The sequence below is a fragment of the Physcomitrium patens genome, chromosome 10 (assembly GCF_059467195.1).
Source record: "Physcomitrium patens ecotype Gransden chromosome 10, ASM5946719v1, whole genome shotgun sequence".
NCBI lineage: Eukaryota > Viridiplantae > Streptophyta > Bryopsida > Funariales > Funariaceae > Physcomitrium > Physcomitrium patens.
Window position 1 is genome coordinate 1,503,262 of NC_143419.1, and position 26,345 is coordinate 1,529,606.

Consider the following 26,345-nt stretch of genomic DNA (forward strand, 5'->3'; position numbering starts at 1 on the left):
CACCTATGAAAAGTATTGCATCAATTATAAGATAGTCGCTTCTATTGTAAGCAATCAAAATATAAACTTTGAAAGTCAGAAGTCACATTTTTGGAGCATGTGGTGTCCTCCAATGGCGTACATATGGAACAAGATAAGGTGAAAGTAATGGAAGATTGATCTATCTTGAAGGATGCTTCTGAAGTTCACTCATTTTTAAGCCTTGTTAGATACTATCATCATTTTTTTTGGCAATTTGCTCACATTATTGTTTCATTAATAATCTTATTAGAGAAAGATGCCCCATTTGAATGAAAACTAAAGCAACACAATGCCTTTTATTAGTTAAAGAAGGTACTCATTACTACTCCAATATTGCAATCGTATGATCTTGATCTTCCTTGTATGCTTGATATTGATGCTTCTGTCTTTGTTATTAGAGCAATCCTTCAACAAGACTATAGTAGGAGCCTTCAACATGTAGCATATGAATCATGCAAGCTCAAAAGGGCAAAGTGTAATTACTTTGGACATGATCAAGAATAATCAGTGATTGTATATGCCACAAAGGTGTGGCAACACTATCTATTGAGAAAGTCAATGGTTATTTGGATTGATTATCAACCCTTCTTACATGATTTGTATCTCAATTATATGAAATTGTGACATTATCATTAAAAAGAATAATTTCAATTTTTTGATATCCAACTTGAGTACAAGCAACGACAACAACATACTATATCAAACAGCTTATCACGAAGACCAAACTTAAAGAAATAAACATGAGACAAGACAAAAGTTGCTATCATTAATAATGTCATTTCACATATAATTTATGAGGCAAAATGGAAAGAAGCTCTATATCGAGATGCTTATTTCAAGTTGATTAGCGATCATCTGAAAGTAGACAATATACAATATTAGGATTACATTCTTAGTGATGGTTTATTCTATTTTAAGAAATAAATTTATATATCCAACAATACTAAACTCTGGATGCTCATACTTTAAGAGAAACATGACATTCTAATATTTGGACATCTAGGATAAGAGAGGACTCTAGAACGGATCTCAAGGATATGATTTTAGACAGATTTGGATTGTGATATTTGAGCCTTTGTACGTTTGTACAAATCATGTCAATCTAATAAAGCATGCAATATAATGTCTCTTAAACTATTGTGATCAATTTTTCTATCTATGGTACGTTAGAAGCACATGATTATAGATCTCATTATGTATTTGTTCCAAATGCCTCATAATCATATCCTAGTATCATACTGTAAATGCTTACAGTATCTAAAAATTAGTTAAAATATATTATATGTTAATAAATCTAGATGTGTGTTAGAGTGACTAGTAGATTAAATTAAAAAGAGTTGATATAAGAAACTTTACTTTGTTTTTTTACTTATTTTGATTTTAACATTAAAAAAAAATATAGGACCTAAATGTTTAGTATGAAGCCTTGGAAGAAGGTGGAAGCCGAAGGATGAAAATCTAAACTAATAGGAGGCTAATTAGAAGGGATGAAAGTAAGGCATGGTCGGATGAAGGCAAGGAATGGAGAACTTCATCCCTATTGGTCGAATACTATGCCCAATGGGCTTCGAAGAGGCTGCCCACGACCTTAATAAAGATTTCGGTAACTTCAAAGAGAAAATTTGGAGATTAAAAGTAAGAGTTGTAAAGTTTAGGATTTGAAGTACAATTTGTGTATAAAAATTAGAGGATTTGGAATTAAGGTAAAAAAGTTATAGCCGTTTGAAGTTAAGGTATTAATTTAAGATATATTATTACTCTTTTGAAGATACGAGGAGTTGTACAATAGCTTTTGACGATCAAAAGGTGCGAATGGAACGGTAATTTTAAGGCCTACATCTTTTATAAAAAAATTTATTACTTTTGGAGTTCATGTGAAAGAATTATAAGGAGATAAAGGTAGCACTTCCAAATCAAAGGTAGTAAGTGAGTGGTTTTATTTATAGTAATGGTTGGAACCATAACTTAAATTTTTAGACGATTTTTTAGCTCAAACTTTTTTGGAGAATGTAAAATTTTGTGTTAAGAAGCTATAAATATAAATTTCGTGGCATTTGAACTTATATTTTGTGAGATATGAAGAAAATTGCACGCAGATGTATAAAGACAAGGGTTTGAAGTGGCTATTAGGGTTTTCAAGATATCTCAAGTTCTGCAATGAATTTACAGTTGAAATTTATTATAGAAGTTAATAAGAATACATCAGTATCTCATGTAAAATTTGAGTTTGTTTGGACAGTTAGATTAGGAGATATGAGTTGTTGAAGTTCGAGAAAATTTCCACATAAGGATATACAAGGTTTTAAAGGATTTATCATATTTTGGATGTTGTTGGTTACTTGAAGCTTGTGTATTTGGTGTAATTGCTCAAAAGAGAAAATTTATATATAAAATTAGGGCTTCTCTTATTTTGAAGCTTGATTAAATGATTAGTGACAGCCAAAAGCCTAGCATTTTTTTGAGGCAAATTCTCTCTACCCCGACACCAGTTGCCATCTTTGTGGATTGACTTTCAAAGCAACTTCTATTGGCTTTAGTGCGCTTGGATATTGATGTTGTAACACTTCTACAAATCTTCTTTGATACCATCTTGTATCACCATGGATTACCTCATGTCATTATTTTAGATCAAGATCTATACTTCACATGAAGTTTTTGGAAAGCCTTATTCAAGCTACTAGGCAGACAACTTTCCATATCTATAGCCTTCGATCTTCAAACAGATGGGCAAATAAAGTGTACAAATCAGACCTTAGAAGATATGATGCAGGCGTTTGTGGTGGTTCATCATAATAATTGAGATGAATACTTGACGTCCTTTGAATTTCCTTATAATGATAGTATTCAAGCAAGTATCAGTCATTTATCATTTTTTCTTAATATTGATTAACATACAATTACTCTAATAATTCTCCATCCTTCAATTAACTTTAACAACTTGATAATAGATGAAATTATACAATAGCTTACAATGGCCTTACAAGAGGTACGGTACCAACTCTTTACTGCACAAAATTGATAGAAGTAGTATGCACATAATCATCAGCAACACAAGACCTTCTAAGAGAGTGATGAAGTGTTACTTTCCAATGCCAACTTGCCACTTGCTACATCAATCCAAATCCATAAACTAACACCTTAGTGGCTTTGATCTTTCCATATTTCTGCAAAGATTTCTTATGTCGCATACTACTTTGAACTTTTGCTACATATTTGGATCCATCTAGTCTTCCATATTTTATAACTAAAGGAATTTCATACTAAGCCAAAGCACTTTCTGGATCGGCACCAATCATCACTACCACCAATTGTAGTTGATAACCAACAAGAATATGAAGTGGACAGCATTTTGGAGCATCGCTATCTTTATTATAGCAGTAGACATCTACAACTTTAGTACAAAGTTCTTTGGAAAGATTATCCCATTCAGAATGTAACGTAAGAACCTACACAGAACCTCATCTATTGCCAAGAGATAATTTGGAGATACCATCGAGAGAAAAATAAGGATGTTACACATTAGTGGATGGGAATTAATTATAATAAGGTATAGATAAGATAATTGTATATATAGTTAGAACCATGGAAGTTTTTAGAATTGAGGTTAGGTTAGTTGACTAGGTAGGATCCACCATGGAACATTCTAAAAAGACTTTAGGATGGTTATTTAGGTAGGATCTACCATGGAACATTCTAATAAGTGTTTGAGGCAATTATCAAGGTAGGGCCTATCATGGAATCTTCTAGAAAAAGAATTTAATGCAATTATTTAGATAAGGTCCACCACTTAGGAACATTCTAGAAAGTCTAGGGTAGTAAGATAAGGTATGAATAGGGCTATTTAGGGCCTTTTGGGGCATCTTGTCAGATATGGCTTTGGACCCTTTCTCTTAGTAAAATTTGGTTTTGCATCATACTATTCAATTTGATTCTATTCTATTTTTGTTTGCTCAACTTTGTCTTTCATGTCCTGTTCTGTTTAGTTTTGTTTAATTTTGTTCTGGTCTATTTTGTTTTATTTTGTAATGAGGCTCTATATTGCTGTAGATTAGAAGGATCTTGGATTTTTGAGATAATCTAGTCTTGTTTCATCTCTGATGCCATTACCAAGAAACAATTGGAATACAATAATTATTGAAAATTAATTTATTTCTAAAGAAAGAATATAAAATATTTAAGAATTAGAAGAAAATTTGAAACAATATATTCTACAATTGAATCTTGAACAAAGAAAGACATATGATGATATTATAGCCTCTATAATGGATAAACATAGATGCATGTTTTTTCTAAACTGACTTGTAGGAACTAGTAAGACATTTGTCTATAATACTTTACCAATTAAAGTTTGATTGATGCAAAAGATTGTGATATGTGTTGTATCATTAGAAATTCTTGTATTATTACTTAAGGAAAGAAAGACCATCTATTCTACATTTAAGATTCTATTAGATTGTAATCAAGACTCTTTTTGTTCAATTACTAAGAATTTTGTCCATATTAAGTTTATTCACCAAAATTTGTTTATTATTTGGAATAAACTTTCAATGGAACATTATTATTGTCTTGAGGCAATTGATCATTTGTTTAGAGACATTTGGAATATTAATTGCCCATTTAATGGACCTACAATAGTCTTTAGTAGAGATTTTTGCCAAATATTGTCAATGATTGTCATAGAAACTTAAGATGAAATTGTAGCAATATCTTTTTGATATTTAGTACTTTGGCCTCAAATAAAAATCTATACATTAAAAAACATGAGGTTGAATTTAGGAGAACTTCAATCAGATATCAAGTTTACTAATTAGCTTTTGCAAGTACAGAATGCACATTGAAGTTGTACATAATGGTAGTGTATTTGAATTCATTATGGTTGCATTATTATTGACTAATATTTTTATTTGCTACTTGCCAAATTGGAAACAATACAAACTTATTGCCCAATTTTATTGTGTATTTTATTTCTTTCTTTTTTAAAAACAAATTTCAAATTTTTATTATTGACTAATATTTTTATTTGCTACTTGCCAAATTGGAAACAATACAAACTTATTGCCCAATTCTATTGTGTATTTTATTTCTTTCTTTTTTTAAAAAAAAATTCAAATTTTTTTATAAGACAGCTCATGGGAAACAAATACATGGAATAAACAAGCGGAGTTAAAAAACCATCTCCCATTGGGTGCATGCCTCATTGTTTACATCAAAAAGACTGAACCAAAACTGAGATTAAGTGAGATGTTAACTGCTACGTTAACTGAGGTTAACGTGAGATGAATGTGCTGTTTTCAATAGGGAAAGCATGCAAAGAAAATAGATAGGGAAGGCATGGGAAGAAAGCATGCGTGATCCCTATCTCTGACTGTGCCGATGATTACATAGAACGTGATGAGGCATAGTACGTGATGAGGCAAGCTGCTGGTGCGGAAACCAGTGCGCATATTTGTTTCTCTTCGCAGCTCATATTTGTGTTTTGTTTGCACCGTGTATTTTTCTTCGCAGCCCATATTTCCATTGCGCATATAGTGTTCAATCCCATATTTGTTTTTCTTTGCAGTTGGATGATTGCGGGTTCAGCACGGGCTCTTGCTTTCCAGCTGATCACATCAATGACCTGCACTGGTATTATTAGTTGAACTTAGTTGTAATCAAGGAGAATGAGCGTGTCTAGTGGGCTGAATCTAGAAGCTAATGATGGAGCTCGACGACGGCGAACTCAGTGGTTTGATGGCCGCAGGAAATGAAGGTGTGAAAGACAGCGGAGTCTAGGTCCACGTGCTTGGTGCAGAAACAGTACCGTGTGGAGGTCAATCTTTGGCCGCATCTGGAGTTGCAAGGTATTTGCTCACATCAACGAGATCTGCTTCCACTTGCTTCTTCCGGCAATTGTTTCCATGTTTATATTTTGGCAACTGGATAAAGTTTTATGGAAGAATTGACGTACGTTTTTCGGTTTTGTGGGGTTCAGAATTGCTTCCGAGATGTTGGCATTCTCTCTGTTACGATGCACACGGTTCGTCGCTGCTTGCGGCGGCTCCCCAGTCGCGGTGCTCACCGGAAGCGCCTCTTTGTGTCTGCTCATAACCATCGCCGCCACTGGGTGCCCCTCGATGCAACCCCCTCTTCGGTTGTCCCCGCCTTCATGACCATTATCTGCTCCGCCGTTGAACCGCTCACTAGGAACAGCCTCGGTATTCTTGCCTATCATTCGAGTCATCTGAAGAAGAAAAAAGAAAAAAGAAAAAAACATTTTACTAACTAACTGCTTCCCCGTGATCAAGTTGAAATGAACAGGCTTGCGAGTCACTGATTATGAGATTTTTACCTCAATCTCACGTTGATACCATTGTGGTCGCAATGAAGAGCGATTCTGTGGTTGCAGCCCCAAAGGCGAGCGTGGAAGTTTCGAAGGTTGAGGGCATGGAAGTCACAGAGGGCAAGGATGAGGTGGGGAGAAAGACCGTGAATGTGGTGGCTGTGGAGAAGGAAGTTGTGACTAAGACTAGCAATTTTTTGAGAATAAATAAATTTATGTATTCAATTTTGAAGGATATTAAAAAGGTCATTCATTCTATTTATATACATGTATATTCTTTTAAAATAATAAATTTTCATGTCATTTAATAAGTAATAAATATTTACATGTATTTACATTTTATGGTAATAACAAAATATATAATTGCAATACTATAACGGATCTCTACATTTTATTTATTTTTTGTTAAATATTTATTTAATATAATATCTAACTTTTATGTTTAGTTACATAAGTAGATTTATAGAGACATATTGTAATAAAAATAAATAAAACCCTATATTAGTAATAAGAGACTCATTTGTATTAATATAATACAATACCATCCCACAATGTGATTCGTTGTGAACGGCCACCCGTCCGTTTCTTTCGCTGCATCGTAAGTAGGGTGTTTCCTTGATTCAGCTCTTTCTGTTTATGAGGAACACTTGAAGAGCGGCGTTGTTCAGCTGAAGAGTCCATACTCTTTCCACAACTCTCATTTCCAGTGCATGATTCGGACACGTTTTCTGAAAAAGTTGGCTTGCAGGTGATCTCTGCAAGCTACGAGCGAGCAGCTTCCATCGCTGCCGGGATCACGAGATGCACGGAGTCTGCCACCATTTCTGCAATCTTGTCACCCCCAGGTCACACTTTCAGTCCCAACTTTGGTGTTTCACAAACCAGGAATTGTGTATCTGGCAATCCCCTTGTCTGCGCGGGTGTCTGTGATTTTCAAGGGTCTTGTTAAGATTCCAACAATGCTGTGTCTATTTCCCCTCGTTGGGAAGTTGGGGTGCGGGTTGAGCTGGTTGGAACATATCAGAGCCAATCTGCGACGGTGTTTCCATCTGCTGATGTGACCTAATTGCTGGAGAATGGCGGTGAGTCGCCGAATGTCAACGAGGTACCCAATCGCAAGGAAAGGAGTTCCAGCACAAAATTTATCCGTGAATGGTTGGTACATGCGACGTTGTCGAGGAACTAAAAAAAGCGATCACCAGAAGGAAAGAATGTTGGCCGCTCTATTGACCACCCTGAGCAGATCCAGTAACCTAGATTCAGCACCGCGTGCTGAGAGATTGGAGCTGAGGTCCGACAACAAACTTTCGCTCTCGACGGACAAAGCGTTCCGGTGTGGGCTCCTAGGAATTGGTCCTCACTGACCGACATAAGTTTGTTCGCTGGTCTGCCGGCAAATTTATTCTTTAAAATGTCTTTAACAACCTGGTCCTCCTCACTTGTGCGAGCTGGAAATATATCCACCTGGATATTAGAATCCCAATTTATTTTATGGATTCCCAATGGGCACCAGCCTTGAATGTTGTTCCTTTTGAACACCCTGACTTACTGAGTAGAAATTGGCTCCATTCTTGTTCAATCAAACTTGGTTTCCGCAACAGTAGTTTCTTGTGTAATTAGTCATATTTGATCTCAATACTACATGAATGCAATTGACATTCATTGCCTCTCCAACCCACTGCCATTGTCTTTAATATTAAATCTTATGTTATTTATACTGATCTTTGTTTTACCAAACTTTTTGCTTGTCTGCTACTTAGAGGCAGTGGGCAAGGTAGAACCAAGACTGATACTTTTTATCCATGTGCCAAGTTACCAAGGTACTAGCTAAGCACATTTCTTGCTAAAGCATTGTTACATGACTATCCACGTTCTTTTGTTATTCAAGTGAAACTACTAATTAAAAATATGCTGTGTAAACATACATATAAACCAAAATAAAGCTTAATTTGATTTTAGACCAACTCAACCATAAATGGTTGGAGAAAATATTTTATTGTAATTTTTTTGAGTAGATCAAGTAATTATGTAATTTTTTTGAGTAGATCAAGTAATTATGTAATTTTTTTGAGTAAATCAAGTAATTATGACAAGATATTTTTAAGAATAGGGCACCACCAAACTTCCAAAAAGGTGACGCACGATCTTAAAAAAATGGGCGTGTGAAACAATCTGACGAAAGTCACGACTGTCTGCGAAAGTTATTAAATTTCTCGTCGCTCAGTTGTTGTTCTGCTACGTTGACGTTGGAGAGGCCCGGATCCCGACTTAGCACTGGTGATCAAAGGGAGGATCAGATACCACGGATGATCGATTACTTTCAGAGACGAAGGATCGTGAGTTTCTGTTTGCAACGAACTGCAAGCGTGGTGAATGATTTGCAGTGTCCAGCAAGTTGGGTTGCGGGAGGGAGGGAGAGCGCGAGAGAGAGAGACAGAAAGATATAAAAGGAGAGTTCAGAGGTATGAGAGTTTCTGTGATGTGCCATGTTGTGCTCGCTATCGCTGCGAGTTCTGTGGGTGTAAGTGCCGTCGACAGATTTTGAGGGGATTGTAATGCAAGGAGAACGCTTGAAGCATCTTGTCGAAGCTCACTTGATAAACTAGAAAGTTCTCTCTCAACGGCTGATCGACTTTTAAATTATTAGGGTTGATCTCAAGATTCTATGTGCTGGATTGCAACTTGATGAACTGTCCGGTCTGATACAAAATGGCCTCGCTTGACCGCCTTCCTTTGCAAGTTCCGGCCTTGAACAGAAAACAATCGAACTAAGAGCTTTTTCATATGCTTTGCTCATTCACTGAGTCGGGAATTGATATGAATCGTGACACACCCAACATATAACTGAGGCGGCGTCTGTTGCATTATCTAATAGGCGGGTTCTACACTTGTTGATCTCCTGTTACAGTCCATTGACGGCAGGCCTCTACTCTCCCATGCCCGGCTTAATCTGCTCTGCTTAACTAGATCCTCGACTCCAGTTTTCCCATCTGTCGGGCAAGATTGCCTGCGAAGCATGTTCGGTAGTTCATTTGTAGGCACGCGGTTTGCGAGTGTGGGGTTAAAAATTGGTTGGTTGTCTTCCACCCTTCGTGCATTCATTTGTGCTTGAGAGGTGCAGTGCCGCCCGCATGCCGATACGAAGTCTGGATTATTTCGGTGACTCGTCTCTGTAACAGACGGTAGAATGTTTCTGACACGCAGTGTAGTCATATTGTCGCGTGTAGGGGTTTGGACCTATGATTCGAAAGCACATGTAGCTGGCAAGAACTAGTCATCTGAATCCTTCTTTGTCAGCCTAGGTTTTCATTTCGAGGACTGTTTCTCGTAAGAATCCTGTCAATGATGTACCAGTCAGTCCCTCTTCCTAATTTGGGAAGAAATTGTACCCACCACCTTACTTGGCAAAACCTAGTCATGACGATCCTGTGAACTTTTAGGGATTCTGAGGCTGATGCGGCTGGCAATTCTAGGCTTTTCAAGATCTTTAACAAACAAGAGGTTTTACTTTATTTTTATTTTGTTTATTTTTGTTGTTGTATTGAAACAGGGTCTGCCCGATGCTCAGAAAAGTAGTTTGGTTACAACAAACAAGGAGCATTCATACACACCTAATATTGTGATTGAGGACGGAACATGAAGCACAGAACCTACTAAGTTACGGCTCACAAACAGGAGATTTAAGGAACAGGATTCGGCCGGTGTGAGGCGCAGCATCGTTAGCATGATGGAATCGATATCATGTGTGAACATCTAGGTAGTTTAATTGGCCCACAAGGTCTGTACACTTTGATTGGGCGAAAATGTCTGTACAGCATTTATCGGACCGTGCAGACATGCAGACATGTGCAGACTTTCAGAAGTTTCCAGGATAATAATGGAGCACCATCCTCGATGTCAAGGACTACGTGTGGCTAGGAATGGCTTTGCATAGTGAACAGATCCCAGCAGATTCTTTTAAAAATATGTTTTCCTGAATCTGTGATCGATACATTAGTTTACATGTGAGACCACGACTCTGGTGCTCTAATGTCTGCAGAAGTTACCGGAAATGGCTCTGTACGCTATGTCCGCGCCGTAGTGGAGATATGGTCATTGTTGCTGTCAATTTAAACTTTCTACTTGTAATAGCTTCCTTAATAACATTTCGTAATTTCGAGAAGGTTTTCGTTGTTCATACGTAACAACCTTTCATTAACCAAGTCTTGAGGTGGGCGTCATATGAATGTCACTTATGTCTGCACTCTACCGCAGTTCTCTCCACCTTCTCTTCTGCCTCATGATTCGTAACGCGCTTAGGCTCGAGCGCACACTTTCGTGGTTGTAGGTAACTTGCTTGCCGGGTGCCCATTCTGATTGTAGGTCCCTAGTCTGTGAAGGCGTTTGCCGACTGTTACCACGTCGGCGACTGGTGTAGGAAATGTGAGTGCAGACATGGAGATAAGCGTAACCAGGGCATGCGTTGGTCTTGACCGTGTTCGGCCTTCACCCGACTTTTTTAAGTAGTAAAATATACTAAAGCATTCCTGGTGGGGTAATAATTTGTTCTCCTTTAGACCCTGCAGGAAAAATACTTGCGGAGTGATATCAAGGTTCTGTGTTGTGAACAGGCAGATTGTCGATTCATCCACATATGAGGGTGTAGGGGGCAGAATTGTGTGATGACAGGATGTGAATCCCTTATGACATATTCGTTGGCTGCAATAGCCTTCAATTTGTTGTATTAAATCATGGTGATGTGTAGTCCGTTTCCTGTCCCAAAGTGACTGTTTGGGAATTCAGTGTTTGGTTCCATCCAATGAATTTTTTTAATAGATTATTGGAGTCAACTTTTGGAGCCGACCTTGTCGAATGTTGAACATGTCAAGTATCAAGTAGGTTTTAATATGCTCTCTAGACAATTTTTAGAGCCAACCTTGTTAAAAGTTTGAACATTCAAGTATGATGTTGCTATTTTTAACGTTTTTTAAACTTAGCAATTTGAAACTAAATTCAAGATGCAATTATTTGCGGATTTCAAAATTGAAATGATTATATTAATTCACCTAATCACCTCTTTTTTATGTCAAAATTGGAAAAATACATCTATATTGATATCTTAGTTTTGTGCAGTTGTCTGAATTCTTCACCAAACTTTGTAGAATTTCTAAACCTGGAGGGAATTGAATGTAAGCATTTTTATAAATTCTACTAACAACTTTGATTTGGAACTGCTTTGAATGTCAGTGTGTTCAGAACTAATCGGTCCAAAGTTATCATCTTAACATCACATCCAGCCAAATGGGATAGATTAAGTTGAGGTGAATTTTCACTACCCGTGTACTTACTCTGAGGTTTTTGAATCTTCAGGAGAGTAAGGATGATAGTTTTATTACCTATTTCAACTACACTGATAGCAGTCAAATGGCTCTTTCATAGAAATTCATGTTCGCTCGGCGCATTTGGTTCCAAGAGTCCAAATGTGACGTGTAAGTCTCTATGTTACAACAGCTTTTGCATCTTCTGATTACTTCTTGTTTTCATCAAGGTTGCTTTTCAAATTCCGAGCAATGAAACTGAGTCACCTCGGGGGATGCTGTTGTGACACTAGCTAAAAGAATGGTATCTCAGGATTTAGAAAAACATATATTTGCTACTACTGAGAGACTTAAAGCCCTGTCCATCACAACAGAAGGAGCTAGCCCACCACAATTGGAAGCAGATCAGCCAGCAGATAGGTCGGTTCAACAGTTACATTGGAACTCCTTCCCAGCCGAAATCCAGACTTTGATCCTGGTCCGTTTGCCCCTGTTGGATCTGCTTATTGCTGGTCAGATAAGTCGATCTATCAAAGATACGACATCTCGTCCTAGCTTTCATCGTGAGCGCGGACTTCTTCGCCCAACGGAGTGCTCTCTCAGTCCCATAGTTTTCTACGTGGAGGGAACGTTGTGGAACTTGAGGGGATTCAATTCTCGAGAAGGGGCATGGATGAAACTGCCACCATTCAGCCACCCACTCATAGAAGCTTTAGACCCACAGTTGTTCAAGGACTGCCTTGTTGCAGGGGACGTCGGGTTCTTCTGCATGAACGTAGGGAAAGTATTGGGACCTGAGAAGATATGTGTCTACAATCCCTTGACGCGGGAAGCCCACAAGCTGCCTCCTCTAAATTTCCGACGTCATCCCGTTCTCCTGAATTTACATGTAACACTAGCTAAAAGAAATGGGTTACTGGTTTCAAGTTTTAGAGTTATAGCCGTGGGTAGTGCAGGGGCGAAGACCGAGACCGTCTCGAGGAAAACTGAGATCTACGACTCCGAGAGAGGTTGCGGTTGGGAAACGGCTGGAGACTCGCCTGGACCCGACTACTTCATTAACGAGTACCAGACAGGGTACTATGACAAGGATTTGAATTTGCTACTTTGCGTCGGGTTCATGGTCGATGGTAAGAAAGGCATTCTCGCGTTTAACGTAGGGACCCGCGAATGGGTAAGGAACTGGTATTGTCCTCTTTTGGAAATGCGACAAGGCGTCGATCCCGACCTATCAATTGATTACAGCATTGTTCAGCTTGTGCAATGTGATGGAATGGTCTTCCTTTTCTCCGAGCAAGTGATAGGGGTGGACACTTTCCATTGCATCGATAGGCTAGATTTGCGCAGCGGACCACGACATGAATGGCGAAGGATTCTGACGCGTTCAAGGCATGGGCAACGAGCGCTGTTAGTGTATCCAGAGTTCACTTGTGTCCCACTGGATGGTCGCAAGCTGTGCATCTTCAACACCGTTGAGCGCACTGGGGTGATCTACGAGATGCCGGAGGATTCTGTTGATGGCCCCATCCACTCTGATCACTTCGACGTCTTACCTGCTCCCGCAGAAATTAGCAACAAAGCGCGCTTTTATAGTCTCAATCCAATCAGCTATTCCTTCCAACCTAGCTTCGCCGTGTCAATGCCAGAGTTTTATGTCCCAGGAGACCTATGAGTAGCCCAGTTAGCTTTAAAGCATAAAAAAAAGAAAAAGAAAAAGAGATTATTATTATTATTATCATTACTACTACTACTACTAGTATTATTATCATAAAACATTAGAATATAACATATAAAAAGTAGAAGAAATTGTTGTGGGTGGCTAACATGGTTAGAAATTTGAGTGGATAGTAGTTTTTTGTAAGCTTAAACATATGTTTTTTAGGCCATAGAAGTGAGTCATAGTGAAGGCCTCTTAACCTTATTTGACAACAAATATTTGATGTTTTTTTGAAAAAAAGAGTTATGTTTTAGTCGAGATAATCTTAACAACTTAATATGGTATTATAAGAAATATTAACGACAGATCAATACAACTTCAACAAATGTATAATCAAATTATGTACTGTTATTATCAGTTATTATATAGTTATCAAAGAAGGTAAGTTTTTCAACCCAAAGTGGAGTTTTTAATTCAAAGAAAGTAAGTTCCTCAATCCCAAAAATACGGTACCAATTAAAAAATAAAAATAAAAATGCTTAGCCATAAAATTGACATGGTTTTTTTAATTCTTTTTTGTTCTAGTTCAATTCAATCTGTACTTTAATTCAAAAATCTACTAACATTATAAGGTTGAATATTTGAATTTTACAGAAAATGGAAGAATTATTTTGGAGTAACAAATTTAGATCGACATGGGAGAGAATCAAAGAAGGGTATGTGCAAGCAGCAATTATAACCCAACTTTCTTCAAATTTAATAATTTCTTTTCACTCAACCATGACAAATTTTTCTATTAGAACTATTTTCGTCTAAAATCCAACTAGTACAAACAATCAACTAAATTCGTATATATTTAGATTATTTTATTTAACCACAAAGAACTGCACTAAAATAAAATCAAAAGGATTAGTAATAGTGATGCTCTATAGAAACACAAATACTACATATCAAATGATAATCTAGATTTTTTTTAAATAATATATATATATATATATATATATATATATATTTGATTAATAAACCATAAGGGTTGAGGTGAGTAACTTGTTACCTTTTGTTCTTTGCTAAGTACAACTTCACAATAATCTAAAAGCTAAATAAATCATATGGTATGGCTAATGCATTAAGTTGCATACTGCATGAAAAACTTGGTATAGAAAAATAAAATTCAATCACAGATTTTTTAATTTTGAAATTTTTATATATGTGAAATATAAATTGTAACTAGTCATCAAAATATACTTATACATAAGTAAGCTATTATCTTAAATGTTGAAGAACCAACAAAGAATATTTACACCAAAGCAATTTTTTTAAACTTAATAGTAGAAGATCTTAATCTTATGGAATCGACTTCATTCTACAACAAGACATATAGTTTTTAAAAATAAATTAATGCTTATATTCATTAATTTAAATGTCATGTTTCTTATCTTATTATAAATCTAAATATTATTTTAATTTCTCTTCTAATTATATATATATATATATATATATATATAGTATAATAACAGATGTTAATTTTTATAGAATCAATTAATTTTTTTATATACAATAATGTTATTGTGAAATTACTTAATAACCTCTTTAATACTCTATAATAATATCTAAAAAGTTTATTGGTGTTATGTCTTATATGTGTTGAGAATATTTAGAAAGACACAAGAATAATAGTAAGTCATACACATACACAAGAGTAGTAGTAAGTCATATACACAAGAGAGTTTCTAAGGAGAGAGAGCTTCATACACACCAAATCTATTCATCTGGTTGTGTCTCGTACACAAGAAGAGAAAAGAAGAGAGGATAAATAGTACTTCTCCATTAGACTCTAAATACTGTAGCTATGGTAATTACTGTAGTCTACAATAAATATTATGGAGAGCACCGGCTACATTTAATGATCTCAACACTCTTCCTCGCTCATCATAATATTTACATAATATAAAATTTACATAGAATTATGATCTATACTTTTCTGTGATCTTGCAAGATTAAGAATTGTTGCCTCATTAAAACCTTATCTAGGAAAATCATATTTCATTTAAGGACAAAACCATAGATGAAGAAAAAAGAGTACAACATCATTTTCTTTAATTATTTAAAGAGGTCATTAACTTTCTTATTCAAAAAAAGTAAGTTGTCGCATACCAATGCCATAAATAAGTCGATGATGGTTGCTTAATGGAAGAGCTTGGGTGAAGAGATCAACCAGGTTATTTGTAAATTGAATTTTCTTAATTATAAGTTCTTGATCAATAATCAAGTCATGAGTATAACTAAAATACTTTAGATCAGTATGCTTTGTTCTATCGCCTTTAATGAAACCAACTTGCATCTGTACAATACAAGCACTATTATCTTTATGCAAGATAGTTGGAGAATCATCATATGAAAATCCACACGTTGTTTGAATGAATTTATCAATTGATCACAATCAAATATATTCTCAAGATGCTTCATGTAAGGCAATAATTTTTGCATGGTTGGATGAAGTTGCAGTTATTGTTTGTTTCACAGATTTCCATGATATTGTAGCTCTATGTCTTAAAAAATACATATCCTATTTGAGATTTGGTTGTTGCAATATCAGATTTATATCCTGCATCACAATATTCAACCCATTTTGGATCTGCAGATTTTGTGTAGTATAATCCCAAGTCTTCAGTACCTTTTAAATAACATAATAAATGTTTAATGCCATTCCAATATTGTAGTATTGGATGTGTACTATATCTTGTAAGAACACTAACTGCAAATGTAATAATTGGACTTGTAGATGTAGCTAAATATAAAAGTGCTCCAACTGCTACAAGGTATGGATATTGATCCCTTAATATTTCTTCCTCTTCCTTACATAGATGATATGGATCATGACCATCACGACCACGTCCAACCATTGGTGTGGACAATGGATAAGCATCAATCATATTAAATCTTCGCAAGATTCATCTAATATACGTTAGTTGATAGAAAAAAATGCTACCATTTGTTAGATGCATAATTTGAAGGCCAATGCAAAAAGTTATTTTTCCTAGCATTTTCATTTCAAATTCACGTATAAGTAGGTTTGTAGTTGTAACACATGCAGATGTGATACCCACTAGGTTAAGATCATCAACATATACAACGATGATCACAAAACTAGTTTTATCTCGTTTGATAAACAAACAAGGAATTAATGGATCACTTATAAAATTATTTGTTATTAAATAATCTTGAAGACATTGATATCACATTCATCCGGATTATTTTAAACCATACAAGGCCTTACATAATTTAATACCATGATATTATCCTAGAGCAGGTCTATTTGGAGTTCCTTTTCTCAGCCAGGTGGAACTTTCAAATAAATATTTGCATCAAGAGAACCATATAGATATACAGTTACTACATCCATCACATGCATCTCAAGGGTGGCATGAACTGTCATTCCAATAATATATTGAAATATAATTGAATCCATGACTGAAGAATATAAAGATTCATAATCAATGCCAAATCGTTGAGTAAATCCTTGAGCAATAAGACGAGCTTTATAGTGAGTTATTTAGCCTTAAGCATCTCGCTTGTGTATTAATACTATTTTATATCTCACAAGGCGAGATATAAAGAGTCTACAATTAGACCAAAGACTTTCTTTTTATACAAAGAGGCATACTCTTCCTCAATAGCAATTTTTTATTTTGACCAATCTGAGCGACGCATCGTATCTTCGATGGTTTGAGGTTCAGGATCGTCTTCATCGTAAAAAAAGGCTTCTATAATCATATATACAAATGATTCATCTACCATAATAGATGGTCTGTCCCAAATATCATCTATAGTACTATATAGAATAGATAATTCTTTACTCAATTTGTTTTTATTCCTTCCAATTCCAAGATTGTTTTTCATAGGAATTGAAGGTACATTATGCATGGATATATCATCATGAATTAGTAGTCGTGTAAGATGAGTGGCAATTTCTTGAGAAATAATACCAAGATTAGTTAATTTTATAGCTTTCTTCTCACGTGGTTGCTTATCTGGTCCACGAGTTCTTCTAGTTGTTGTTGTTATAACTTGAGGTATTGTAATCAATGCCACTACAATCTGAGGAGGTGCATTCTGAGCCTCATTAATAGGAACTCTTGTAATTCTAGGTGCATCATTGAAGCCATCAGGTGTTTCATCTGCGATCCATTTTAAATGTAAAATCTTAGCAATTTCAGTTTCTACCAAAGATGTCCTATGATCAGGATTCATTGTAAATATTTCTGGTGCTTCAAATATGAGTACTTTATTTCTTTGTTGATTGGATATTCTTCCTTGAAGAGATGGAAATACAATTTCTTCAAAACGGTAATTTTACAAACGTGTACGTAATAATGTGCCAGTTGATGGATCAACAATACGAATAATGCTTGGTGAATCAAAACCAACATATATGCCTTCTTGTCAATGAGCTCCAATGGTACGCCGTTGAGGTTCTGGTATTAGAATCCAAGAACAACAACCAAATACTTGTAAGTGAGATACATTTAGAACACGACCCGAAATGTGTTCATGTGGTGAAACAATTTCAAGAGAAGGATGGAGGCATATTAATGCTGTAGCATGTAAAATTGCATGACCCCACATAGATGTAGGTAGATTTGCATGAAGGAGGAGTGGCCGGGTAATGAGTTGTATATACTTTACAAATATCTCTGCAAGTCCATTTTGAGCATGTTCATATGGAACACAATATATCAACTCAATTCTTGTTGCAATACAATAGTCTTCAAAAGACTTTGATGCAAATTCTTTTGCATTATTCATACGCAATGTTTTTATAGGATAATCAAGAAAATGTACCCAAAAGCGAATAAGCATAGATATAAGATTGGCAAACACCATATTTCGAGTTGATAATAATGAAACATGTGATTGTTTACTTGATGCATCAACAAGGACCAAAAAATAACAAAATAGTCCTGATATTGGATTAATAGGACGACAAATATTACCATGCAATCTTTCAAGCATTGGTGGTAATTCTTGTGGAAGTTTTCAAATTGACGGCAGAGTAATCATTTTACCTTACATGCATGAACTACATAATTCTATAGAGTCTACATCTGCAGGCTTTAAATTGTGTCCAGTTATACATGGAATGATCTTTCTAAATAATGTGGATCCTAGATGTCCCAATTGTCCATGCCAAAGAGAAATATGACTCTCTGAGATAGATGATGCAAAATTAAATATAATGGGAGGCCAAATCACAATTTGGTATAAACCATTTTCTGTAGCAAAAGCTTTTTTAACAACTTTATGATTCTTCATAAGAACCAAAACCTCTTTTTTATTTAAAGTAGCAGTCAAGAGGTGATAACCATTAATATGCACATCTCGGTAGATGATGAGACTCCGAAGTGCTGAGGATGTAAACATTACATGTTTACATTTTATGATGGAATTCGCATGTAATTTTACCATCGCTATGCCCTCTTGGAAACAAAACGCATTTGCTCCATCCATGGTCATCATATTTTTAGTTTGCCAAGTTGAAGATTTTTCAATATAAAATCATCTATCTCGCAAGATAGTATGTGTTATTGGAGAATCAATGAGCACATCATTTGATTCATCATTAGAGGTTCTATCATTCATATAAGCCTATAAGTCATTAACACCAATTGAATCCATGGACGCATCCATGGTATGAACTTCACAAGCCTCAACTTGTAGTTTCTTATTTTCTTGGAACATTTTAATAAAATATTTTGAAGTAGGACACGCATGTGTTAAATGTCCAATCATTCTGTACTTATGGCAAGAACGCATCTCTGATTTTTGTTTTCTACTATAATTAATAATATAATGTTTATTCTTTCCATATGGGTAGAAATAGTCTTCACTATGACTACCTTGATACTTATGAGCATGTTTTCCATATTTATATAATTTCTTCTCAAACTTTGAAATATTAAGTGCATGAGATTCTGGAAATGTAGTTCCATTAGGACGAGCTTCCGCATTGCACAAGAGTAGCTCATTTTGCTTCTCCGCAAGAAGTAGATAGGACATGAGATCAAAATGACTCTGAAATTTCATATTCTTGTATTATTGTGCAAGCACAGCAGGAAATGTAGAGAGAGTTTTCTCAATCATATCTTCTTCAGAAATACTTTGTCCACATAATCGTAATTGTGAGACAATACTATACATTTTACTATTGAAAGGATTTAAATTTGGAAAATCCAAGATACATAAATGAATCCAATTATGACGTGCACGTGGAAGAGAAATGGTCTTTTGATGATCAAACTTGGATTTAAGTTTCTTCTAAAGTTCTGTAGGATCTTCCATTTTTAAATATTGATATTGTAATGCAGGTACAAGATGACGACGAAGGAGAAGAAGTGCTTTCCAATGAATAGCAGGAGATATAGAAATACTTGTTGTAGGAGATTCTTCAAACATAATGGCATCCGAGAGTTGTTCTGCAAATAAATTTGCTTTTGCCATTTTTGTCCATAATAGATAATTATTTCTATCCACAGTCAAGGTACGTTTTATTCAACTTTTCTACTTGATCTTATATTTTAGTCTATAATAGATAATAGTTTCTAAGGAAAAATATATATATATATATATATATATATACATATGTCTTATTTAAAATTTGAAAATAATGCTTATTCAAAAGTTCTTTGTAATATAATCATTATTCAAAATAAAATATCAAATTATAAGTTTATTTTTATATGTAATAAAATACTTCCTTAATTTCTATTTTTTCTTCTTTATGTATATTAAATACATATATAGTAAAATTTATCTTTTACAAATCAAAGTTTGTAATACTACATCTATAGTAAAATTTATCTTATACAAATCAAAATTTACAATATTCTATAAACATATATATATATATATATATATATATATATATTACTAATATTAAATTATAAAAAAATACATATTTATGATATAATATTTTTTTATAAATACTAGAAAAACCCATTTAGCAAGCTAAATAATCGCATAATAGTTGCAATAACCCTAAATCACTTGTATTTGTATATAATAGAGATGTTTTTTTGATTGAAATTTATAATAAAATAGTTACCAGAAAAGACAAGGAACAAGAATTCATAACTTAGAATTCATTTTTCATTGGATCCGCAGTGATCTATATTCTATTCCCTCATTGGACTTGCACAAATCCCTATTCACATGGATGCTGAAGTTTGTTTAGAGGCTGCCTCTCAATCCCAATTTTCAACCATCAGGCTTGCTTCAAAGAATACTTATTTTGTTCAATTGTTCAAAAGAAAAAAAAAATCTTTTGAACAATTATTTCTTAAGATAATATTTAGGTTAATTTTGCTCTAAATTATTTTGTACAGGAGAGGGTTGCTGGGACCCGTGACCCGTGACGCAGTGCGATGCGGGAGCCAGGCGAGCTCCCCCCGCGCTCCCCCGCGTTCTCAGCAATCGTGGTAACGGCCATAATTAAATTTTATCTGACGGCTGAGATGCCTCGAGTGTCATTGGATCTCTAACGGCTAATATATTTTGCATGAAGTCCCCTATGTGTCCGATTGTTCTCTCTCAAGCACTGCTGCCTTCGTTCTTGAAAGAGTGCTCTGTGTTTTGGTTTCCTTCAGGCTTGTATAATATGTGGCAGGTCAAGGAAGTTTTTCGTAACTCTGGACGTCGATATACATCCCCTGTCAATATCAGTGAGTTGTCGATAACTGTGACTTGTGTGTGCCTGACGAAATTGGTCACGTGGGATATCCCGATGTCAATGTGACTGAGCTTGCGGAGCGAATGGATCGCTTCTCAGACCCTCGTGAAGATGGAGGCTCAACGGGGGTGCCCATCTCCAACGTTGTGGATCAACAGGAATACACTTCAATGAGAGGTAAAAGTCCTCAAGAATGCTTGAGCCTATTGAATGTCATGCCACTGGAAGTTATGGATTATATTTTAGCCTTTGCTCCTTCTTCAATTCTCTTCCAGGTGCGTGGAGTGTGCAAAGTTTTTTCGACTTTCATTAGTAGGAGAACTTTCCTCCAAGCACGTGCTGAGCTCCGTCCCTTTGAATGTCCTCTTAGCCCTCTCTCTTTTATTGTTGAGAAAGGCAAATGGCAAGTAGTGGGTCTCAACTACCAAGCACACTTGATGGAAGATCAGAAAGTATGGGAAAAACTTCCACCATTCACATTTGCATCGCCCGATCCAGACCTCTTTAAGGGTTTCCTGGTCGCCGGACATGGCGGTCTCATTTGTGCGGAGGTAGGGAATTCCGATGGGCCTGACAAGCTCGTATTATATAATCCTTTGACAATGAAAACACTTTTACTGCCTTCTTTGATTGCTCCACGACACCCTGTTGCCCTGTCGTTGCATGTGACCCGAAGTACGAAACGGGACACGTACATCCCAAGCTTTCGGGTTATCGCTGTGGGTAGTGCGGCGAATGGAACTGAGAGACTCTCAAGGAAAACCGAAGTGTATGACTCTGCTGAAGGTAAGTGGAAAGTCGCCGGAGATGTTCCTGGAGCCGACTTCTCCATAAATGAATATCAGACCGGAGTCTTCTGTGAGAGCCTGAATCTGCTGTTGTGTGTTGGTTTCATGATCGACGGTAGAAAAGGCATTCTTGCCTTCGATGTGGTACAGTGCAGATGGCGCGAAAATTGGGTTTGTCCGTTGCATGAGCTGCCTGCAGACAATGAAGCACCCACGTTCGTCCATTTCTCCATTGCAGTGCTTGTGGAGTGCAGTGGCGTGATCTACCTGTTTTCAGAACATGAGAGAAATAAAAAAGTTTCCCATTGCATCGACAGACTGGATTTGGACAGTGCAGGAGGATACACATGGACGAGGAAAGTGACACGCGAGAGACAGAGAAATCAAGCTCTGCTCGTGTATCCAGAATTTACGTGTGTCCCTCTGAAGGACCACAAGCTGTGCATTTTCAACACGATTGAGCGATCGGGGGTTGTGTATGACATGCAAGATGATCCCATTGACCCTAGTAAGTACGAGGCGTTGCCAGCACCTCCTGCATTAGGTAATAAAACTCTGTTTCACAGTCTCAACCCTATTACTTATGCATTTGAACCGAGCTTCGTAGTCGATTTACCTGAAAACTAACCCTCCGTGATTTTGAATTCAAATCGATTTGCATCTTTTTTTTAAGTAATTTACTTGACTAGTTAACCCAGAAAAATTTAAATGAACCCAATAAAACCCACAAAACCAAATCTTAATTGAATAAGACACAGGTTTGCGAGGAGCTGCAAAGTTTAGGGTTCTAACGGAGCTCTGACCGATTTCTAATGGCTGACGTATATCACACGACGTCTTCTAACGGATCTCTGACGGCTAATGTATTTCACATGAAGTCTTCTGTGTGCGTGCCACTTTAAGTACATTGCTGTGGTTGTCGAATGGAGAGTTTTGAAGCAGATGTCTCGCCCACCCATGGTTGATGGTAAGTCTCGCATGTTTCTACACTAACAGGCACTGCCGCGTTAATTTGTGTCAGCGTGATTTGTGTTGTGATTTCCTTCAGGCTAATGTAATGTGTCGCAAGTCTAGGAGGTTTTCGTAACTCCGGACGTCGACATACATCCCCTGTGAACATTAGTTAGTTGTCGATAACTGTGACTCGGGTGTGCCGGACGAAATTGGTCACGTGGGACATCCTGATGACAATGTGACCGAGCTTGCGGAGCGAATGGATCGCGTCTCAGTCCCTCGTGCAGATGGGGGGCAACGGAGGTACACATCTCCAACGTCGGGTATCAACAGGAATACACCTCAATTAGAGGTGCAAGTCCTCATTAAGGCTTGAACTTATTGAATGACATGCCACCGGAAGTTCTGGATTATATTTTAGAGTTTTCTCTTTTTCAATACTCTTCCAGGTGCATGGAGTGTGCCAAGTTTTTCCGACTTTCATTAGTCGGAGAACTTTCCTCCAAGCACGTGCTGAGCTCCGTCCCTTTGAATGTCCTCTTAGCCCTCTCTCTTTTATTGTTGAGAAAGGCAATTGGCAAGCAGTGGGGCTCGACAACCAAGCACATTTGATGGAAGACCAGAAGTATGGGAAAAACTTCCACCATTCACATTTGCATCGCTCGATCCAGATCTCTTGAAGGGCCTCCTGGTCGACGGACATGGCAGTTTCATTTGCGAGGAAGTAGGAAATGCTGACGAACCAGAGGACCTCTTACAAATCCCACACAAAGTCCCCCATTGCATCGACAGACTGGATTGGGACAGTGCAGGAGCATACACATGGCGGAGGAATTTGACACGCCAGAGATAGAGAGATCAAGCTCTGTTCGTGTATTCTGAAGTAACATGTGTCCCTCTGAAGGACCAGTTGTGCATCTTTAACACGGTTGACCGACCAGCGGTTGTGAATTACATGCTGGATGATCCCATCTACCGTAATAGGTATGAGATGTTGCGGGCACCTCCTGCGTAAGGGAATAGAACTCTGTTACGCAGCCTCAACCCTATTACGTATGCTCTCGAACTGAGCGTCGTAGTTGTTTTACCTGAGGAGCAGCTCTCGGTGATTTTGAATTAAAAGCAATTTATAATTTTTTCCAGAAGGATCCGTCAGACAAGTTACACTGCGAAGTTGTGCCCTGGGAGAACCTTTTTTGCAGTATTGAAACTCTCGATCGTTTCTTGAACCACAAGGTACTGCTCCAGGTGGGAGACATCTGCAAAGTAGGTTGCATTTCCACTTACCTCTTCGTGCATATGCTTCTCTGAACCCTATACTACCCGAAACTAAACGCCAAATCAATACCAGAAGCCCGACATTACAAAGACGTAACAATGTAATGCAGACTGTCATTAACAACTGTTCCACAAACAATTCGCATGTTGATTGTTCCATTCGTCACCTTAGTTCTCAAAAAGATCTAATCAGTACCAATAGCACAATGCCACAAAAGCTACAATAATCTAGTTTCCATACACATCTTTGTTTTCAATGGCATAATTTTCCATCAAAGCCTGTAAGTGCTGGGTAGGACTTCATGCCATTTATGTACAATCAGATTAGGAATCTTGTATTTTGTATGTAGCATCTTCCTTCTAAGTTTTGTCATATATGCCATAAATGGTATGAAATCTTTTAATAATGGCTATTGAAATTTGTAAGGATCCTTAATCTAATCGGCAACTTTATCATAAAAGAAATAAATGAGATGTTTTATTCTTTTTGCAGTCAGGACAACATGCACTCTATTGTGGATCCTTGCAAAACTACTAAAGGCTCATGTTGTAACAACAAGAGATTGAGAGAATTATGTAGCTTAAAGCAGCTTGAAGAAAAGATATTGATTGTGGAGCTACCAAGCAAATTACTTGAGCACTTATTGTTACTTGCCAAACTAAAACTAAGACAGTATCTCTTGAGATATGGGAGCACCAAATCCACTCACCACTGATAGCTGGAATAGAGACATTTAATAGCCAAGTATCTCAATATGCTATAAGTTCCTTAACATCAAATTGACAAGCTCTATATTCTACTAAATTAAGGCTTCTTACGCTGAGATGAACCTAGTACTAGTCTTAGCATCTCTAATACTTCTCAAGCTTCCTTTATGGAGTTGAGAAGCTCAATTTTGGAAAACTTGGGACTTATCAGCAAAAAAAAAAAAGACTATTAAGGTGATTTTTTCCTCATTATGTTAAGCATCATTAGTTGAACATGTGGCAAATCCTTTACCAAAGCTCACAAAAATGAGCCAATTCTTATTCAAGCTTATGATTATTTTTTAATTTAGAAGGAGAATAAATTCCAAATTAAGAAATTATCTATCTTGTATATATGGCTGAAAGTAACTCAATCTGAATCTGAATAAGGTTTAGAGATTAAAAGTACCAAACTCACAAGCTTTTAGAATCCATTTGACTATGAAAGAGACTAAAGCATCAGTGGGATTTATCATATTAATGCCTATTTTATCTCTAGGTTGACAACATTATTACTATGAAACCTTGGTTTGAACTCGTTGGAGAGTTCTAAACCACATATAATTTTGAATTTGGAATCAAATTTTAGAAATACCAACCTATGTACTACTCCATATAGTAGCAAAGAAAAATGTAGGTAATAATAATATCTTATTGGCAATTATTCTATGCCTTGTGTAATTCACCTTTTTGATGTTTCAATACTTTGACTTCTTTTTTGGTCTTAGTTTTTAAAAAGTCATCAACATCTGAAGAAGATAATTACAACCAAAAGGGAGTTTTTAGCAATTTATTCATATCACCATCATTAATATATGTAACTTTCAAAGTATTTGTCTAAGTTGGTTGCATATGTTTTGCTTGCCAATTGCCATATAATTTAATCAAATTCAAAATTAAACCAAAGTTACAACAAAAGATATTTAGAAGTTGCAATAATTTCTTTACAAAGGCATTTTCACCTTAAATAATAAATGAAGTGTCATCTATGTATTGGCAATGACTTATTGTCTATCATTGATTGGTAGTGATATGTCTTTGGCCACTCCCATATTAATTCTTTTTTTCACCATATAATCAAAAATCTTAGCAATAATCAAAAAGAAGTATGGAGCAAGAGAACAACCTTGACATACTCCTCTACTTATAATAAAGGATAGAAATTATGTTCCATTCACCTTTATATTTGCTAAAATATCAATGAAGCTCAAGATTCTCATAACTACAAACTAGTGTGCAAATCCAAAACTTTCCATGGCTTGAAAAAAAAAATTGATCAATCCACCATATTATACATCTTTGAAAAATCTAACTTTGAAAAAATAAGTAGTTGTTTAGAATTTTCCGTCAAGTCTATGGTCTCATGTATAAGGAAAATATTGTCTAAAATAAATTGCATGGATAAGAAGACAAATTGATCAAAGAAGATGATTTCTACAAGAACTAAATAGAGACAAATTTGAAATACCTTGGTATATAATTTATAAGTAATATTTAAAAGTGTCATAGGGAATTAATTTATGAGTTAAGATTACATTCTACTTTTGAATTGTAAAGC

General features: G+C 36.2%; 4 protein-coding genes across 18 annotated transcripts; all 4 read left to right on the plus strand.

Moving 5' to 3' along the window:
- Positions 1–5,174: 5,174 nt before the first annotated feature.
- On the plus strand, positions 5,175–8,018 carry LOC149988184 (uncharacterized). Its single transcript, XM_090253359.1, has 3 exons — positions 5,175–5,861; positions 5,993–6,471; positions 7,089–8,018. The coding sequence occupies exons 2-3, from the start codon at positions 6,337–6,339 to the stop codon at positions 7,287–7,289; spliced, it is 336 nt and encodes a 111-aa protein (XP_090109485.1). The 5' UTR covers positions 5,175–5,861; positions 5,993–6,336; the 3' UTR covers positions 7,290–8,018.
- A 545-nt stretch (positions 8,019–8,563) lies between these two features.
- Positions 8,564–13,519, plus strand: LOC112287961 (uncharacterized). Of its 12 annotated transcripts, none has more exons than XM_090253360.1 (4): positions 8,575–8,861; positions 9,891–11,214; positions 11,567–11,640; positions 11,868–13,519. In XM_090253360.1, the coding sequence occupies exon 4, from the start codon at positions 11,939–11,941 to the stop codon at positions 13,307–13,309; it is 1,371 nt and encodes a 456-aa protein (XP_090109486.1). In that variant the 5' UTR covers positions 8,575–8,861; positions 9,891–11,214; positions 11,567–11,640; positions 11,868–11,938; the 3' UTR covers positions 13,310–13,519. The 12 variants fall into 12 exon arrangements, with proteins under 12 accessions (XP_024387422.1, XP_024387427.1, XP_024387424.1 ...); XM_024531653.3 differs by having other exon boundaries at positions 8,575–8,802; XM_090253361.1 differs by having other exon boundaries at positions 8,587–8,676.
- A 7,326-nt stretch (positions 13,520–20,845) lies between these two features.
- Positions 20,846–23,907, plus strand: LOC112287990 (F-box/kelch-repeat protein At5g15710). Of its 4 annotated transcripts, none has more exons than XM_090253363.1 (2): positions 20,846–22,352; positions 22,567–23,907. In XM_090253363.1, exons 1-2 carry the CDS (start codon positions 21,104–21,106, stop codon positions 22,608–22,610), a joined length of 1,293 nt encoding a protein of 430 aa, XP_090109489.1. In that variant the 5' UTR covers positions 20,846–21,103; the 3' UTR covers positions 22,611–23,907. The 4 variants fall into 4 exon arrangements, with proteins under 4 accessions (XP_090109489.1, XP_024387472.1, XP_090109490.1 ...); XM_024531704.3 differs by having other exon boundaries at positions 20,846–21,806; positions 22,146–23,907; XM_090253364.1 differs by having other exon boundaries at positions 20,847–21,806; positions 22,047–23,907.
- Positions 22,925–23,907, plus strand: LOC149988185 (uncharacterized). The gene is made up of 2 exons (XM_090253365.1): positions 22,925–23,065; positions 23,333–23,907. The coding sequence occupies exons 1-2, from the start codon at positions 23,022–23,024 to the stop codon at positions 23,613–23,615; spliced, it is 327 nt and encodes a 108-aa protein (XP_090109491.1). The 5' UTR covers positions 22,925–23,021; the 3' UTR covers positions 23,616–23,907.
- Positions 23,908–26,345: the final 2,438 nt, after the last annotated feature.

Bases quoted from the DNA above. Each gene is read 5' to 3' on its own strand.
- LOC112287961 (XM_024531654.3), top strand. From the start codon at position 11,939: ATGGTATCTCAGGATTTAGAAAAACATATATTTGCTACTACTGAGAGA.
- LOC112287990 (XM_090253363.1), top strand. From the start codon at position 21,104: ATGGATCGCTTCTCAGACCCTCGTGAAGATGGAGGCTCAACGGGGGTG. The intron at 22,353-22,566 runs GTAATAAAACTC...AATAAGACACAG, and splicing joins GCCAGCACCTCCTGCATTAG to GTTTGCGAGGAGCTGCAAAG.
- LOC149988185 (XM_090253365.1), top strand. From the start codon at position 23,022: ATGGATCGCGTCTCAGTCCCTCGTGCAGATGGGGGGCAACGGAG. The intron at 23,066-23,332 runs GTACACATCTCC...TTGTTGAGAAAG, and splicing joins GCAGATGGGGGGCAACGGAG to GCAATTGGCAAGCAGTGGGG.
- LOC149988184 (XM_090253359.1), top strand. From the start codon at position 6,337: ATGAGATTTTTACCTCAATCTCACGTTGATACCATTGTGGTCGCAATG. The intron at 6,472-7,088 runs GTGGGGAGAAAG...GTTGGCTTGCAG, and splicing joins TCACAGAGGGCAAGGATGAG to GTGATCTCTGCAAGCTACGA.